Source organism: Candoia aspera, chromosome 4 (assembly GCF_035149785.1).
Source record: "Candoia aspera isolate rCanAsp1 chromosome 4, rCanAsp1.hap2, whole genome shotgun sequence".
NCBI classification, from domain to species: Eukaryota; Metazoa; Chordata; class Lepidosauria; order Squamata; family Boidae; genus Candoia; species Candoia aspera.
Window position 1 is genome coordinate 111,274,304 of NC_086156.1, and position 12,723 is coordinate 111,287,026.

General features: G+C 41.1%; 3 protein-coding genes across 3 annotated transcripts; all 3 read left to right on the plus strand.

Moving 5' to 3' along the window:
• The first annotated feature begins 386 nt into the window (after positions 1 to 386).
• LOC134497454 (olfactory receptor 6C3-like) lies at positions 387 to 1,343 on the plus strand. The gene has a single exon (XM_063303113.1). It carries the CDS (start codon positions 387 to 389, stop codon positions 1,341 to 1,343), a length of 957 nt encoding a protein of 318 aa, XP_063159183.1.
• A 2,284-nt stretch (positions 1,344 to 3,627) lies between these two features.
• Positions 3,628 to 4,581, plus strand: LOC134497455 (olfactory receptor 6C3-like). Its single transcript, XM_063303114.1, has one exon. The coding sequence runs from the start codon at positions 3,628 to 3,630 to the stop codon at positions 4,579 to 4,581; it is 954 nt and encodes a 317-aa protein (XP_063159184.1).
• A 4,086-nt stretch (positions 4,582 to 8,667) lies between these two features.
• LOC134497456 (olfactory receptor 6C74-like) lies at positions 8,668 to 9,958 on the plus strand. The gene is made up of 2 exons (XM_063303115.1): positions 8,668 to 8,725; positions 9,060 to 9,958. The coding sequence occupies exons 1-2, from the start codon at positions 8,668 to 8,670 to the stop codon at positions 9,956 to 9,958; spliced, it is 957 nt and encodes a 318-aa protein (XP_063159185.1).
• Positions 9,959 to 12,723: the final 2,765 nt, after the last annotated feature.

The window sequence follows — 12,723 nt, forward strand, 5'->3', positions numbered from 1 at the left end:
ACCTCGCAAGGTTGACAATTCCCTTCTACTAACAAGACACCATCCCCTCCCCTCTGCCCACTGATGATAAACCATGATATTTATATTTTTATTTATATACAGCTCTCTTCACAACAGTGAAAAGACAACTGTTATCCATCTCCCCACCCTCCAGGATCATCAAGCGGTTGACTTTCTCCTTTTTCTATTGCTATGCCATGGGCATATTCTTCACTGGCTAGAAAGGGAAAAGTATCTCGTAGAACCAGAGAGGTGGCATTGCATCACATGCAAATTCTGGTGAGAGCAGCATTTTCAAAGCAGACGTAAAGTTACTCAGTTGAGTGTTAATATTATGAGAAATAATTCTCTTCTATCAATCCCTTCACCCTACTTCTGTAATAAGTATGAAAAAGAACGAAACGAGAATCAGTGAGTTCATACTTCTTGGCTTCACGGAAGTTCGGAGACTGCAGCTCCTGTTCTTCTCCATCCTTTTTGTTTCCTACATATTGACAATTATGGGAAATGCTGTGCTTATCATCCTGGCTAATACAGACTACCGACTACACACCCCAATGTATTTCTTCCTCTGGAATTTCTCCATCTTGGAAATAGGTTTCACCACGGTTGTCACTCCCCAAACATTATCACATTTACTGATGGGCAATAAAACTATGCCCTATGTTGGTTGCATGATACAATTCTTCTTGTATCTCCATCTGGGCACCACAGAGTTCTTCCTCTTAGCTGTAATGTCCTGTGATCGATATCTAGCCATCTGTAACCCCTTACGCTACCCATCCATCATGAGCAAGAGTTTATGCACCTCCCTTGTTCTTGGCTGTTGGGTTGGAGGTTTTCTCTCTATTATTGGTCCATGTCTGCTCTTATTACAGTTTCCAATGTGTGACTCAAACATCCTGGACCATTTTTTCTGTGACATCACACCACTGATGAACCTCCTGTGTGGGGACATCAGAATTCTGGAAAGTTTTGTATTCGTCACTGCTGTTCTTTCATTGCTGGGGACTTTGACCATTTCAGTGGTTTCCTATATCAACATCATCAAGAGGGTCTTGAGGATCCCCTCTGCTGCAGGGAGAAAGAAAGCATTTTCCACTTGTGCCTCTCACTTCATTGTTATCTCCATCACCTACGGGAGCTGCATCTTCCTTTATATCAACCCAGGCCAGGAGAGCAAAGTGGAGTTTGCCAAAATTGTGGCCATTCTGAACACGATTGTTTCCCCTTTGCTCAATCCTTTCATCTACAGCTTGAGAAATAAACAGGTGCGGGAAGCCTTGAAAGATCTAATATTGAGACAGCTTGTAGCCATTGCTAAAGGTCCAGGGAAAAGCTGAAAACTCAGTCCCTTCTGGAGTTGGTGTATCTGACCTCTGGTTTGGAGGGTTGCCAAATATCCTTTTATTTGGTAGTTTTGGGTAACATTTCATGTGGACAAAGCTCTGTGGTTGAACCTCCTAATTTCTGGGAATATCCTTTGGAGATCTCCAGCACAGAGGGGTCTGCCAGTTACACATAAGCATTTTGTGGTTTCTTTATCTGTTTCTTTTCCCTAAATCTGAATAGTAGAGAGAGATGTGTAAAAGTTGGGAGTTGTGGGGGAATGGAAAAGATTTCCTTGGAAGGCCTGGATATTTTAATGGCCATGGCCACATAAGTGTTGGAACGAAATGGTGTTGAAGAGAACATGGCTTCTTAGCTGGCTGGACAAAGAACAGAATCCCCCAATATGATTCTGAAGAAGGCAAATGTTAATGAGATATCTGGAGATGGGATTTCATCCTGGAATTCATCAGTGGAAATTCTCTGTTTAACAAATCACATGTTCTCCTCCAAATCACTACATACATATATATTTATTTATTATTCAAATTTCTATCACCACCCATCTCCCCCCTGAATGGGGGACTCTGGGCAGTTTGCAATAAAATTGACCATTTAAAACCATCAACACATAAATTACAAAGCAAACACCTGACATAATAAAAATAAATAAATATCAGATGGCTATCTATTGGCTTCCAGGTATCTTGGAAAAAGTAAACAGAAAATAGCCGATTTTCACAGCCGACCATTTAATATCAATTTTCAAAGAGGCTTCAGCTAAGATTTGGTCAAGAGAAATCCATGGACACACAGATCCTGAGGTGCCTAGCTTGTTCATTCCAGACTAAGATCTTTCCCTGTTTCAGTGCTGCAAGACTGAAGAATTATAAAATGTGAGTATCTGTTACAAATTCCAGGAAGGACAAAGATTTGTTCGCTTAGGAGGCCAACAAATTATATGAACTTTTAAGAAAAGACAATGTAATACAGAGTTAAAAGGCTCAGGTTTTACAAGGATTTTCTGTAATATTTGAAATGTCTCCATATCTAGTCAGCGGATGCAAGACATAAATCACTTTTTGATGGCATTGAAGGCTGGAGGAGAAAAAATTCCGATTCACATTCTATGGAGGATTTACTTATAATCACACATGCACAATATGGTACATCAATGGGAAATATAACATTTGAGTATTTGCATTTCTTTTCTGGATTTTGTAAAGCCGTGTTTGAAACCAGGAGCGCTTAAAACTCTATAGCGTTTTGGGAGAAGAGCCGAGAGAATGTCCCACACAGTTAAGTATAATGGGAAAATCTTTCCATGCCTTCCAATAATTGAGCAAAGCCACATGGTGCCTCTGAATTCCTCCCATGGTTTGCAAAGCAGTGATTCTGTCCCATGTAAGTACTTGTAGAAGGTGTTATGGGAAAACAGCTACTTCACTATGAAATGAAAGTGTTTGGAGACAGATGCAACCAAGGCTCTCACAAAAGGAGCCCAAGGGAAAATATGGTATAGGCTATATGCCCTCCAAAATATTAGAGAGGAGTGATAAAGTAAGCAATGTAAATGAAACTGTGACCCTGACACCCAGAATGTCACATTCAATAGTGCTGTGGGATGACTTCACTAGGAGGTACCAAAAAAACACTGCTAAATTCCCAGGATGGCATGTGGGAATGACCTTGGGAGACAGGAGGAACAGCTGCAGAGTAGACAAAGGTCAGACCAGCTGAGTCTGCAGAGGGAATGTGGGTGTGTCAAACACCTCAGAAGGGACCCTCAACCCTTTCTTGGATTGGAAAGGTGAAGGGAGTGAGATGTACTTCCCAACTTGCAAGAGCCTGTTAATGTATCCCTACAATAGAGTTAGAGCTAGTAATCCTGGGTGTGCCTCTTGTCTGGACTACCTCGCAAGGTTGACAATTCCCTTCTACTAACAAGACACCATCCCCTCCCCTCTGCCCACTGATGATAAACCATGATATTTATATGTTTATTTATATACAGCTCTCTTCACAACAGCGAAAAGACAACTGTTATCCATCTCCCCACCCTCCAGGATCATCAAGCGGTTGACTTTCTCCTTTTTCTATTGCTATGCCATGGGCATATTCTTCACTGGCTAGAAAGGGAAAAGTATCTTGTAGAACCAGAGAGGTGGAATTGCATCACATGCAAATTCTGGTGAGAGCAGCATTTTCAAAGCAGACGTAAAGTTACTCAGTTGAGTATTAATATTATGAGAAATAATTCTCTTCTATCAATCCCTTCACCCTACTTCTGTAGTAAGTATGAAAAAAAACGAAATGAGAATCAGTGAGTTCATACTTCTTGGCTTCACGGAATTTCGGAGACTGCAGCTCCTGTTCTTCTCCATCCTTTTTGTTTCCTACATATTGACAATTATGGGAAATGCTGTGCTTATCATCCTGGCTAATACAGACTACCGGCTACGCACCCCAATGTATTTCTTCCTCTGGAATTTTTCTATTTTGGAAATTGGATTTACCACTGCTGTCACTCCCCAAACCTTGTCACATTTACTGATGGGCAATAAAAACATTCCCTATGTTGGCTGTATGATACAATCTTTCATGTATTTTCATCCGGGCACCACAGAGTTGTTCCTCTTAGCCGTCATGTCCTATGATCGATACCTAGCCGTCTGTAGCCCCTTACGCTACCCATCCATCATGAGCAAGCATTTATGCACATCCCTGGTCGTTGGTTCTTGGGTTGGAAGCTTTCTCCTCATCATTAGTCCATTTGTGGTCTTCCTACAGTTCCCAATGTGTGACTCAAACATCCTGGACCATTTCTTCTGTGACAACACACCATTGATCCAACTGCTATGTGGGGACACCAGAATTCTTGAATTTTGGGGGTTTGTCACTGCTGTTCTTTCACTGTTGGGGACTTTGACCATTTCAGTGGTTTCCTATATCAACATCATCAAGACGGTCTTGAGGATCCCTTCTGCTGCAGGGAGAAAGAAAGCATTTTCCACTTGTGCCTCTCACTTCATTGTTGTCTCCATCACCTACGGGAGCTGCATCTTCCTTTATATCAACCCAGGCCAGGACAGCAAAAGGGAGTTGGCCAAAATAGTGGCCATGCTGAACACGATTGTTTCCCCTTTGCTCAATCCTTTCATTTACAGCTTGAGAAATAAACAAGTCCAGGAAGCCTTGAAAGATCTAGTGAGACAGCTTGTAGCCATCGCTAAAGGTCCAGGGAAAAGCTGAAAACCCAGTCCCTTCTGGAGTTGGTGTATCTGACCTCTGGTTTGGAGGACTGCCAAATATCCTGTTGTTAGGTTGTCTTGGATAGCATTTCATGTGGACAAAGCTCTGTGGTTGAACCTCCTAATTTCTGGGAATATCCTTTGGAGATCGGCAGCACAATCTGCAAAATGGGATCCATTTTGAAGAAGGGAAATGTTACTGAGATATGTGGAGATGGGATTTCATCCAGGAATTCATCAATGGAAATTCTCTGCTCAACTAATCACACGTTCTGCTCTATCTTTGAATTCATACATTTCCAAACCCAAGAATAACTATTTAGTATGTATCTATGTAGTAAAACCTCGATTTAATAACTCAAGAGGGGAGGAGGAGACCTGCCAATTGCATCTGGGTGTCCATTAAATCCCGATGTATGAAACTGACCTAGTTTACTGCTGCAGCTGATGCAAGTTCGATCAAGTACATAATTCCACAAATGATGCCATTAATGCCAAGGGCTTAAATCCCTTTTATTTTGTTTGTATCACTGTATGTACATGCACAAACACACACTTATACAGACAAATACACACAACAAAATATTCTATGTATGTAGCAGATTTGGGATGGAATGAGCAAACCTGGAGTCTGGACTTCACTCCTAGGTGTCTCTGTGTGTATGTGTGCACAGCTGTGAGTGGGCACAGGTGTGTGTGTGTGCGTAAATACACACACAGACACACACACACACGTCTCATTCTCTTTAGAATAGATAGATAAATCTATCTGGTTTTGCCAGTGGGCCTGGAGAACCCAGATTAATATGGAGCCCATCAATGGTTTGTTTGAATATTTTGTGGTTGTCGTGTGGTGGGGGTGTATAGGGTTTTTTATTTGTGACTTTATTTCTGCAGCTGCCCAGAGTCATCTGTGAGAGAGTTGGGTGGCCATGTAAATACTTTAATATATAATAATTTCTTTAATATATACACACACACAAACACAGATACAGAGAGAGAGAGAGATTGAAAACTCAATTGATTCAGTGATTGTTAATAAAAATCAGAAGCTTTGATGACAACTTCTGTTTAATTTTTCTCTCTATTTGGCTTTCATTCTAAGCCAAACTCTTCATGAAAGCCTGGTGGTCAGATTGTTTGTTTTTTCCCCCAGATATGGAATTTTACAATGTCCAAGGCAAAAGGAGGCTAAATGGACTTTTGAATCTTAGAGCTGGGTTGTTTTATTTCCACTGATATTGCAGTGGGATATGTTGAATATTTTTTTTAGGAAGGATTAAAAGATGTCATAACATCCTCTTTTCATGAAGGGAGACAAAAATGGAGCTTGTGGTTCTCAGAAAGCCTCATGTCTCAGAGTCTGAGGTGATGGATTGGATAGAGGATTATGTGCGCTGCATTTTAGGATCTCATGAGCTGTTTTCTTATGCTGCTTTCAACTTGGTTACAGTGTTCATACAACAGGATAACCACCCTTTCCCAGAAATCTAGGGGAAACCATACTTGGTTTAAACAATTGTGTGAACAGAGCTGGACAGACATTAACAAACCAGGTTGAGCATGTAGGAATCCAGTCATTGTGCATCGGTCTTTCCATCTAGCTAGACTGATTCCTATGGAGCTTCTTTATGGATATAAAGTGTCCCTTTATAAAGCGGATTTTGAAAGCTTGGGCTCCACAGCATGACTCCAGTCCTCTATTTTATTATACTTCCCCTTTGCCTTATACCATCTTTGGGTATAAAATATTCCGGAAATAAAGGGAACATGGCTGGATGAACCTAATCCTAATCACATCATGTGGGGATTCAGAGAATGGATAATGACTAGCTAATATCATCAGATAGTACATATTGCTTTGTATTTATATATAGATATTGCCCCAAAAGATCTTCTAAAGAAAAATATTCACAACTATATCTCTGCAATTGTTTGCCCTGGAGTGACACATCTGTCATACTGAAGGAACTAAATAGCTTTCAAGGTAGGCTTTGGGAAGGTAAGATGATCCAGAGATCATTAGTGGAATGTATCTTGGGACAATGATCCATCAAAATGTGTTTTGGGTTGAGTGAATGGGCTCTTTAGTAGAAGTAAGGCACAGTCTATATTGTTTGAGATCAGGAAGTGTTATTCCCCAGTCTTGAAGTTTTTCAATAAAGAAGAATGATTTACACTGCAGAAGGGACATGTGGATTTGCTCAATAACTCTGACAGAATGTCCTCAAAAGTTTCTATCTGGATTCTCCATCCTTTATCTGATTATGGTGGTGGAGAAGTAACTCAAGAGACCTGCATTTTTTTTAATCTAGCTAAGAACCCCAAAGGGAATCCCTCAGGGACAGGAGTGTAGCATCTCTCTACAGCTGCTTAAAGCAAGCACACATATTCTCAGCTTCTCTTGGCTGCCTTCTGCAGACCCTCAGGAAAGAAAGAAGCATTTCTTTGAAGGAGTCAGAGAGAACTGCTATCTTCCTATCCCCGCATGCCCACAGTCACCTTTCCGTCTTTGGATCTTCACCACAGCACAGCCGACCATATAATATCAATTTTCAAAGAGGCTTCAGCTAAGATTTGGTCAAGAGAAATCCATGGACACACAGATCCTGAGGGGCCTAGCTTGTTCATTCCAGACTAAGATCTTTCCCTATTTTAGCGCTGCAAGACTGAAGAATTATAAAATGTGAGTATCTGTTATAAATTCCTGGAAGGGCAAAGTTTTGTTTGCTTAGGAGGCCAACAAATTAAATGAACTTTTAAGAAAAGACAATGTAATACAGAGTTAAAAGGCTCAGGTTTTACAAGGATTTTCTGTAATATTTGAAATGTATCCATATCTAGTCAGCGGCTGCAAGACATAAATCACTTTTTGATGGCATTGAAGGCTGGGGCAGAAAAAATTCCGATTCACATTCTATGGAGGATTTACTTATAATCACACATGCACAATATGGTACATCAATGGGAAATATAACATTTGAGTATTTGCATTTCTTTTCTGGATTTTGTAAAGCCGTGTTTGAAACCAGGAGCGCTTAAAACTCTATAGCGTTTTGGGAGAAGAGCCGAGAGAATGTCCCACACAGTTAAGTATAATGGGAAAATCTTTCCATGCCTTCCAATAATTGAGCAAAGCGACATGGTGCCTCTGAATTCCTCCCATGGTTTGCAAAGCAGTGATTCTGTCCCATGTAAGTACTTGTAGAAGGTGTTATGGGAAAACAGCTACTTCACTATGAAATGAAAGTGTTTGGAGACAGATGCAACCAAGGCTCTCACAAAGGAGCCCAAGGGAAAATATGGTATAGGCTATATGCCCTCCAAAATATTACAGAGGAGTGATAAAGTGAGCAATGTAAATGAAACTGTGACCCTGACACCCAGAATGTCACATTCAATAGTGCTGTGGGATGACTTCACTAGGAGGTACCAAAAAAACACTGCTAAATTCCCAGAATGGCATGTGGGAATGACCTTGGGAGACAGGAGGAACAGCTGCAGAGTAGACAAAAGTCGGACCAGCTGAGTCTGCAGAGGGAATGTGGGTGCGTCAAACACCTCAGAAGGGACCCTCAACCCTTTCTTGGATTGTAAGGGTGAAGGGAGTGAGATGTACTTCCCAACTTGCAAGAGTCTGTTAATGTATCCCTACAATAGAGTTAGAGCTAGTAATTCTGGGTGTGCCTCTTGTCTGGACTACCTCGCAAGGTTGACAATTCCCTTCTACTAACAAGACACCATCCCCTCCCCTCTGCCCACTGATGATAAACCACGATATTTATATTTTTATTTATATACAGCTCTCTTCACAACAGCGAAAAGACAACTGTTATCCATCTCCCCACCCTCCAGGATCATCAAGTGGTTGACTTTCTCCTTTTTCTATTGCTATGCCATGGGCATATTCTTCACTGGCTAGAAAGGGAAAAGTATCTTGTAGAACCCGAGATGTGGCAGTGCATCACATGCAAATTCTGGTGAGAGCAGCATTTTCAAAGCAGACGTAAAGTTACTCAGTTGAGTATTAATATTTTGAGAAATAATTCTCTTCTATCAATCCCTTCACCCTACTTCTGTAATAAGTATGAAAAAGAACGAAACGAGAATCAGTGAGTTCATACTTCTTGGCTTCACGGAAGTTCGTGTTGAGGTTTTCCTACTAACAGATTAAGACTGCTATATGTGCCTAATCATTTTGGCCAGGTGAAGGGGTTGTATTAGATTGTCTCCTCTCACGTGCTTCATGCAAATAGCCTGGGGGGAGGGGAGGAATCCTGCCCGGACTTGTTCTTACTTCCTCTTTTTCTCTCTGCTGGAAATGTAGCTCAGCAAGGCTTGCTCCAAAGGGAGCTACGTACTTTAAATGTTTTGCTTTTGTTTTTGCTTTCTGTAAATAAATTATTTTTATAGAAATGCTTGGTGTGTGACTTTTTTGACCTCTCCTGGGCTAAAGGCTTTCCCAGCATCTGCCAACAGTTCGGAGACTGCAGCTCCTGTTCTTCTCCATCCTTTTTGTTTCCTACATATTGACAATTATGGGAAATGCTGTGCTTATCATCCTGGCTAATATAGACTACCGACTACGCACCCCAATGTATTTCTTCCTCTGGAATTTTTCTATTTTGGAAATTGGATTTACCACTGCTGTCACTCCCCAAACCTTGTCACATTTACTGATGGGCAATAAAAACATTCCCTATGTTGGCTGTATGATGCAATCTTTCATGTATTTTCATCCGGGCACCACAGGGTTATTCCTCTTAGCCGTCATGTCCTATGATCGATACCTAGCCATCTGTAGCCCCTTACGCTACCCATCCATCATGAGCAAGCATTTATGCACATCCCTGGTCGTTGGTTGTTGGGTTGGAAGCTTTCTCCTCATCATTAGTCCATTTGTGGTCTTCCTACAGTTCCCCATGTGTGACTCAAACATCCTGGACCATTTCTTCTGTGACATCACACCGTTGATCCAACTGCTATGTGGGGACACCAGAATTCTTGAATTTTGGGTGTTTGTCACTGCTGTTCTTTCACTGTTGGGGACTTTGACCATTTCAGTGGTTTCCTATATCAACATCATCAAGACGGTCTTGAGGATCCCCTCTGCTACAGGGAGAAAGAAAGCTTTTTCCACTTGTGCCTCTCACTTCATTGTTGTCTCCATCACCTACGGGAGCTGCATCTTCCTTTATATCAACCCAGGCCAGGACAGCAAAAGGGAGTTGGCCAAAATAGTGGCCATTCTGAACACGATTGTTTCCCCTTTGCTCAATCCTTTCATTTACAGCTTGAGAAATAAACAAGTCCAGGATGCCTTGAAAGATCTAGTGAGACAGCTTGTAGCCATCGCTAAAGGTCCAGGGAAAAGCTGAAAACCCAGTCCCTTCTGGAGTTGGTGTATCTGACCTCTGGTTTGGAGGACTGCCAAATATCCTGTTGTTAGGTTGTCTTGGATAGCATTTCATGTGGACAAAGCTCTGTGGTTGAACCTCCTAATTTCTGGGAATATCCTTTGGAGATCGGCAGCACAATCTGCAAAATGGGATCCATTCTGAAGAAGGGAAATGTTAATGAGATATGTGGAGATGGGATTTCATCCAGGAATTCATCAATGGAAATTCTCTGCTCAACAAATCACACGTTCTGCTCTATCTTTGAATTCATACATTTCCAAACACAAGAATAACTATGTAGTATGTATCTATGTAGTAAAACCTCGATTTAATAACTCAGGAGGGGAGGAGGAGACCTGCCCATCGCATCTGGGTGTCCATTAAATCCCGATGTATGAAACTGACCTAGTTTACTGCCGCAGCTGATGCAAGTTCGATCAAGTACATAATTCCACAAATGATGCCATTAATGCAAAGGGCTTAAATCCCTTTTATTTTGTTTGTATCACTGTATGTACATGCACAAACACACACTTATACAGACATATACACAGAACAAAATATTCTATGTATGTAGCAGATTTGGGATGGAATGAGCAAACCTGGAGTCTGGACTTCACTCCTAGGTGTCTCTGTGTGTATGTGTGCACAGCTGTGAGTGGGCACAGGTGTGTGTGTGTGGGTAAATACACACACAGAAACACACACACACACACACGTCTCATTCTCTTTAGAATAGATAGATAAATCTATCTGGTTTTGCCAGTGGGCCTGGAGATCCCAGATTAATATGGAGCCCATCAATGGTTTGTTTGAATATTTTGTGGCTGCCGTGTGGTGGGGGTGTATAGGGTTTTTTATTTGTGACTTTATTTCTGCAGCTGCCCAGAGTCATCTGTGAGAGAGTTGGGTGGCCATGTAAATACTTTAATATATAATAATTACTTTAATATATATACACACACACACACAAACACACATACAGAGAGAGAGAGAGAGAGATTGAAAACTCAATTGATTCAGTGATTGTTAATAAAAATCAGAAGCTTTGATGACAATTTCTGTTTAATTTTTCTCTCTATTTGGCTTTCATTCTAAGCCAAACTCTTCATGAAAGCCTGGTGGTCAGATTGTTTGTTTTTTCCCCCAGATATGGAATTTTACAATGTCCAAGGCAAAAGGAGGCTAAATGGACTTTTGAATCTTAGAGCTGGGTTGTTTTATTTCCACTGATATTGCAGTGGGATATGTTGAATATTTTTTTTAGGAAGGATTAAAAGATGTCATAACATCCTCTTTTCATGAAGGGAGACAAAAATGGAGCTTGTGGTTCTCAGAAAGCCTCATGTCTCAGAGTCTGAGGTGATGGATTGGATAGAGGATTACGTGCGCTGCATTTTAGGATCTCATGAGCTGTTTTCTTATGCTGCTTTCAACTTGGTTACAGTGTTCATACAACAGGATAACCACCCTTTCCCAGAAATCTAGGGGAAACCATACTTGGTTTAAACAATTGTGTGAACAGAGCTGGACAGACATTAACAAACCAGGTTGAGTATGTAGGAATCCAGTCATTGTGCATCGGTCTTTCCATCTAGCTAGACTGATTCCTATGGAGCTTCTTTATGGATATAAAGTGTCCCTTTATAAAGCGGATTTTGAAAGCTTGGGCTCCACAGCATGACTCCAGTCCTCTATTTTATTATACTTCCCCTTTGCCTTATACCATCTTTGGGTATAAAATATTCCGGAAATAAAGGGAACATGGCTGGATGAACCGAATCCTAATCACATCATGTGGGGATTCAGAGAATGGATAATGACTAGGTAATATCATCAGATAGTACATATTGCTTTGTATTTATATATAGATATTGCCCCAAAAGATCTTCTAAAGAAAAATATTCACAACTATATCTCTGCAGTTGTTTGCCCTGGAGTGACACATCTGTCATACCGAAGGAACTAAACAGCTTTCAAGGTAGGCTTTGGAAGGGTAAGATGATCCAGAGATCATTAGTGGAATATATCTTGGGCCAATGATCCATCAAAATGTGTTTTGGGTTGAGTGAACGGGCTCTTTAGTAGAAGTAAGGCACAGTCTATATTGTTTGAGATCAGGAAGCGTTATTCCCCAGTCTTGAAGTTTTTCAATAAAGAAGAATGATTTACACTGCAGAAGGGACATGTGGATTTGCTCAATAACTCTGATAGAATGTCCTCAAAAGTTTCTATCTGGATTCTCCATCCTTTAGCTGATTATGGTGGTGGAGAAGTAACTCAAGAGACCTGCATTTTTTTTTTCCTAGCTAAGAACCCCAAAGGGAATCCCTCAGGGACAGGAGTGTAGCATCTCTCTACAGCTGCTTAAAGCAAGCACACATATTCTCAGCTTCTCTTGGCTGCCTTCGGCAGACCCTCAAGAAAGAAAGAAGCATTTCTTTGAAGGAGTCAGAGAGAGCTGCTATCTTCCTATCCCCGCATGACCACAGTCACCTTTCCGTCTTTGCATCTTCACCACAGCACAGCCGACCATATAATATCAATTTTCAAAGAGGCTTCAGCTAAGATTTGGTCAAGAGAAATCCATGGACACACAGATCCTGAGGTGCCTAGCTTGTTCATTCCAGACTAAGATCTTTCCCTATTTTAGTGCTGCAAGACTGAAGAATTATAAAATGTGAGTATCTGTTATAAATTCCAGGAAGGGCAAAGATTTGTTCGCTTAGGAGGCCAACAAATTA

What these genes read in the sequence shown, in the direction of transcription:
- LOC134497455 (XM_063303114.1), top strand. Translation starts at nt 3,628, where the DNA reads ATGAAAAAAAACGAAATGAGAATCAGTGAGTTCATACTTCTTGGCTTC.
- LOC134497456 (XM_063303115.1), top strand. Translation starts at nt 8,668, where the DNA reads ATGAAAAAGAACGAAACGAGAATCAGTGAGTTCATACTTCTTGGCTTC. An exon ending in TCTTGGCTTCACGGAAGTTC is followed by an intron (nt 8,726 to 9,059) that starts GTGTTGAGGTTT and finishes ATCTGCCAACAG; the next exon opens with TTCGGAGACTGCAGCTCCTG.
- LOC134497454 (XM_063303113.1), top strand. Translation starts at nt 387, where the DNA reads ATGAAAAAGAACGAAACGAGAATCAGTGAGTTCATACTTCTTGGCTTC.